Raw genomic sequence first — 6,127 nt, forward strand, 5'->3', positions numbered from 1 at the left:
GAATTCGCGCAACATTCGGGTCTTGATATCAAACAGGAAGATACTGGCGTCATAGCGCAAGAGGTTCAGCAAGTTCTACCGGAAGCGGTGCTACCGGCAGGTGATATAGTTCTGCCAAATGGTCAGAGAATTGAAAATTTCTTAGTGGTAAATAAGGAGAGAATATTTATGGAGAACGTTGGGGCTGTCAAGGAATTATGCAAGGTAAGAATTTTATATCAATCTTCATACAGTGTTTCATGTAGAATTTAATCTTTTACTTAATTATAATCGATTTACTACAGGTGACGGACAGTCTAGAAACGAGAATAGATCAACTAGAGAGAATAAATAAACGACTAGCAAAATTAAAAAGAGGTGATAGTCTAAAGAGTTCCATCAGCACAGTATCTAGTATATCAGGCACGAAATATTCGTCATCTATCAATAATAAGTCATCTTTGCACGGAAAGACGAAAAGGTTCGAAAGAGAGGAAGAGCTTCTCTGCAGCAATAAATTTATTCAAATTATCATTGTTATACTTATTCTCATCATGGCATTTTGGTAATTATTCCTTTAGCTTTATTTCCAATTTAATTCGATTTTGTTTCTCTCTTGAACATCTACCTATGATTTAATATTATAATTTTCAGTCTAGTTGCAATGGCAACATTATATTTCTTAGAATATCAGAAACGCAGTAGCGTTGAATGGTCCGCCATGGCAAGCAATGGAATGTTGGCTATTGGTCCGGCTCATCCGCCAACAATGTCTACCACTTCTAATTATGAGCATCGATATAACTCCTTGTTACATAGCACGTTATCCCCTTTTTATACTAAGCAAGGATCTTACACGAGGGAATTAGACGGAGGATTATCTGTCAAAAGTAATTCCTTCACCACACCGCCTCCGCACACGAAACATCAACTGTACTCTCAGGAAATAACGTGGTATCCGATGAGCCATCCGGGTCCCCAACCTAAACATGAAAAAAATAAGTCAGTGAAATTGAAATAAAATTTTTAAATAATATTATCACGAAAGAAAATATTTTGTTATACACAAGCTCGTTAAAAATGTTATAATGATAATATATTTCAGCGAATTCCCGGGAAATTGGCTTAGTAGAAATGGTGCAGGTGCTGTTCCTAGCAATGTAGATGAGAATGATCAAGGCTCGGATATAGATTCTTCATCTGCTAACAAAGGTCCAGTTCCTTTAGGAAGGCCTGAAGAATGCCCCGCACATTTTACTGAACTCGAAAGTCCATGTCAGGTACTTGAGAACTTGATGAAATTTATTTAAATATTACTTGAGTGTATGCATGTGCTTACACATAAATGAACACGGCATATATACGGAAATAAAATTAAATTAACGGCATGGTTTCAGATATATTGTTGCACAGCTGAGATTCATCATGTGGAAGATCCTCAGCCTGATCATCCACCAGAAAAAAAGTCCATCTGTAAGTTTACATGTTTTTCTGAGCCCAGATAGCAGAGTGCGTCAAATGACGTTATAATGCCGTCAAAGTGACGTCTCTAACGACAACACGCCGTCACTTTGACTGCACTCTATATTACGCCACTTGACGCCACTATGCTATCTGGGAGTTCATTAAAGTATACGCACGAATCATTTATACTTTATACAATTCAAAGCGTATTATTAAATGGCAAATTTTATTCTATTATTTTAGCAGATCATTTGGAACAGCCATTAAGTATGCCGCATGAAGAAAAACGAAAATTAAGTAAGGGTTTCCAAAATGGTATTAGTCCATCCGATCCTAGCACTCAAACTCTTGTGAAAGAGGTATTAGATTTTCTCTTGAAATTATCATATCGGATAATTTATAACAAGAAAGACAAATATGTAATTAAACGTATGCGTATCTTATAGACCAATTACAAGTATTTGCATAAACGAACAAGGCGAGAAACTGGTGGTGGAGATTGGGGAGAAGTGGCTAGCAACGCTGCAGGATCACTGCCACCAGAGCCTAGACCACAATTATTCGTAGTAGCAAAAAACTTCAACACATCTTTGGATCAGAGATATTGTTCCCCATCGTCACCAGATACACCTAACAACATTAGTTGCATTGTACCTTTGTCAAAACATATGCCAGATACGCATTTAACATTACATTTTGTGTAAGTTTAGAATGCGTATGTACTTAATAAACATGTGTATTTACGTTCTGATATGTTATACGCACGCGTTCTTTTTATAGCGGTATGCTGTGGTATTGGCAACGCGTGCAGCAGTGTCCTTTTTCATCAAATCCTGGTATGGATGAGACAATGGTATGTGGTTGGAGCTATACCATGCAGCAACAACCTCAGTATATCGAAAGTAATAATCAACCGGGTGATCAGTCTTTTCCTCTTGATGTCGCTCATTACCTTAGAAAAACTTTAAAGTTTCGAATACCTGTAATGCAACCTCAAGAGGTAATTATTTCAGTGTAAAGAGGCAATAATTTATGAAATATTTTTCACAAAATATTTACGTTATAGTTTTTTAATGCATTTAACGTTGAGTTATAGTCTCTGATTACCGTATTATTTTATTACAGAATATTTGCAAAAGTAAGCATGATGTCGACTATTTGGAATTTACGTTGCACTTTTACCGAGACTGCGAAGAACAATGAATATTATCTTGTACAGCACACTTCATAAGGAACTTGATAGTTTCTACGTATCTAACAAAAGTTAGATTTCTCCATTCTATATAAAGCCTTTGTGCCTTTGTAATCTATCCTCTGCGCTTTCGTAGTACTCTTATATTTTATATATCATCGCATTACGTAGTACATATTATTTACTAATATAAACATAAACTATACATAATTTCCAATTATAGTTAATGTAACGTATCATTGTACAGGAAATTTTTTTAGGTATACACACTTTAGTGAAGGTACACACATACACACACACACACACACAAAATTATCTTATTCACTTACAGAACTGGTAGCAATAATGACAAGCGAACAATTAAGTAGTGGTTGATGGGTGCATTATATTTGTGTTATCGCAACACATCTTACAACATTTTTTCTTGTTTTACTACTTTAAATCCAATCAATAATACTTGTTAATATTGATAAAGATTATGAATCAGACGCAAAATATATTAAATAAATGATATTATTTATAAAATATTATGTGAAACGAAGAAACATTTGCTATAATCTACTACAAAGTGTACATATACTAGTATAAATTAGTTTTTATACCCATCAACATGCTACATTTTTTAATTTATTACTAGTTTCCTATGAAATTTACTCAAGATCTAATTGTGAGTGCATATTTCTACACTTTATCTTTTACATAGTTCACATTTTAATTTTTGATACTGATTTACAGATAACTCATTGTATAAAACGTAATGTATGAAACTACTAATTTTTAATGACATTTCAGATACTTGTGAAGTTAAATAAGCTTGTTATCAAAATATTATGTCACACGAAAAACATCGTAGTGTTTAAATTGTAAATAGTCATAAATCTGCTATATAATTAATTTTATTTCATGATTATGTACAAACAACATTGAATATTTAATGTTATAATATGTTATATATATATATATATATATATATATATTGTTACTCAATTAAGGAGACAATTTATCTTTGATTTTTAATAAATTATTTTTTAATTTGAGTATCTCTTTTATACAGAATAATGGAAATCATTGAGGCAACTAAACATTTTAATATTTTTATTTACTATACTATTTGTTTATATTAAACGATATTATAGACGTGTGCGAGTTCCTAAAAATATTATACAGTAAATGTTTAATGATAGATTCATTTATACGCACATATTTTGCTACACTTGTGTTAAAAATGATAGATATTCACGCATAAATAGCTTAGTAAAAGAAAAGTTATTAGGAAACATTCCTGATTATGTATGCGTGCTAATTTTAATTTTATATAATAGAATAAAGCATCCACTTTTTAATTTAAAAATGTTGAGTCGATAAATCACATAACTCTAATATTTGAATTTACCTAATAGCAATAAAAGTGTACTTTCATTATTAAAATATAACTCGTACAACATTGTCAAAAGCATGACGAGCAATCTTCAAGCAGTTTAATATATATAAACATCCTTGCCGTTTGCCGTCCACGCGTATACTGTATAGTGAAAAGCAATTTGTAGAGAAACTTGATAATTTATCAATTGATTATCTGTACTATATACTCAGAGCTCAGTGCACAAACTTGCGATGTATTGTAGAGAAACTGGAATTTGGATAATTATTATCCTTATATCCTTATATATCCTTATATATATTTATATAAATTGTATAAACTATACTTTATTGTACAGTAACATATATTTAACTATGATTGACATAACAGAATAATATAGTCATAATATAGTATTGCTACGATAAATAATATTTGCAAATTTTATTTATTGATTCAAATTATATTGTATGTAATATTACACATTACAATATGTAAAAATTTTTCTTGAAATTTATTCTTTTAGATAATTATCTTACAGGGTATACATAACATTTGCGCGAGATAAAAAAAAGAGATAAGATATAGAAAAAATTGTTGTCATGTGACATGAGAATTTTCTGAATTCCAATCTGTATTGATATATTTCGAATTTTTCTCTATCTTTATAATATCTCTTTTATTGTTACTTGACGTCATAATTATCCATTAATTTTGATGTAAACTGTTATTCATGTATCTCATTATGATTTTTGTATCTTATTTTAGTGTATGTGCAGCTATATTATAAAGCATAGATATAGATGTATTATATAATTATGTATAGCAATAAGAAATATCTCCATACATAAGCAAAAATATTTTTAAGTTCTCACTTGCACATTCTGCAAGTAATAAATTTATATTCATAATTACATTGTGATTTATCATTTTTATTATTTTATTTGATATATAATTAAAATATCTGTGGCTGAGAGCTTAAAATTAAAACAACTTTTTAAACTTGCAAAAACTGAATATTTGCATATTTAATTATATTAACTTTGATGATTTTTAGAGGGTATTGAAAGAAACATATTTTTACTCTCACTTAATCTTTTATTTAATTATCATGGAAAAAAAAATAAATTAATAATAGATATCTTAAGATACAATGCGAAATAAAATAATATAAAAAGAAGTTCAAATATAGAAATATTTATAAACACATATTTATTCCAGCATCAGCAAAATACATATTCAGTACATATTGCTGTTGAAGCAATGAAAAGATCATATTTGAAAGATTATGAATATATTCCTGGATTTATATTTGATAAAGTCTAATAAATATTCTGCGATTGCGTGTTGGTGTGTGTTATACAAAAATGCATACAATATATTTCTTCTTATTGGAACAATCTACTGAATTCTCGAATCGAATATTAAAATCCTTGAGAAAAGGACCTACACATATATCTCTCTCAGAATATTTATATTCGTGCAATGGTGCTGGATAAATTTAATTACTTTCACATATTTACACATATCAATATAAAACTTTTTACATTATTTAGATTAAGTAATAAATTGTTCCAGAGAACCCATTTATGGTCGATAATGATCGTAAAAACGCATTAGAAATCTATTTGTATATACTTAAATCATATCAAGAAGTTACTTTCAAGCAAATTTTATAAACGAACAAGTCAATAAGTCATAATAAACAGCGTATACACAATATATAAAATAAATATAGAGAAATCACAGATCGCGCACGTTTTACAGTCTGAGTCTTTAAGAAGTATACGTACAATTCATATTATAAAATCGAATATAATTTATAAATTCGTACATATTTATAAATTCGAACAACACGATAAAATAATATTAAATATCACAATAATCATACTAAATTCCGCTTTATATTGTCCTACGTATTCAAAATGAAAAATATATTTTTTCTTCATGTATCTATTTGCACATAAAAAATTTGTTTTAGTTTTTGAATAGATTCTGCGTTATTGTGGATTGAATAATAACGTTTTCATTAAAAAAACAGAAAGACAAGTAGACAAACCAAATATGAGTGATTAATTTTGTATTGCTGCATCCCGGAGAATCTTGAAACACTCTATAAGAATGTAGTTAAGATA

General features: G+C 29.6%; 1 protein-coding gene across 1 annotated transcript; it reads left to right on the top strand.

The window, feature by feature from the left end:
* Positions 1-6: 6 nt before the first annotated feature.
* On the top strand, positions 7-3,539 carry LOC112467422 (the record flags this gene model as incomplete). The annotated part of the gene is made up of 9 exons (XM_025036043.1): positions 7-204; positions 285-544; positions 634-981; positions 1,085-1,259; positions 1,377-1,452; positions 1,687-1,802; positions 1,890-2,143; positions 2,224-2,443; positions 2,569-3,539. Coding segments are annotated over 9 exons (1,725 nt in total), but the record flags the coding sequence as incomplete, so codon positions are not given.
* Between the last annotated feature and the right edge of the window lie 2,588 nt (positions 3,540-6,127).

The sequence above is a fragment of the Temnothorax curvispinosus genome, unplaced genomic scaffold (assembly GCF_003070985.1).
Source record: "Temnothorax curvispinosus isolate PA1 unplaced genomic scaffold, ASM307098v1 QBEX01017310.1, whole genome shotgun sequence".
NCBI classification, from domain to species: domain Eukaryota; kingdom Metazoa; phylum Arthropoda; class Insecta; order Hymenoptera; family Formicidae; genus Temnothorax; species Temnothorax curvispinosus.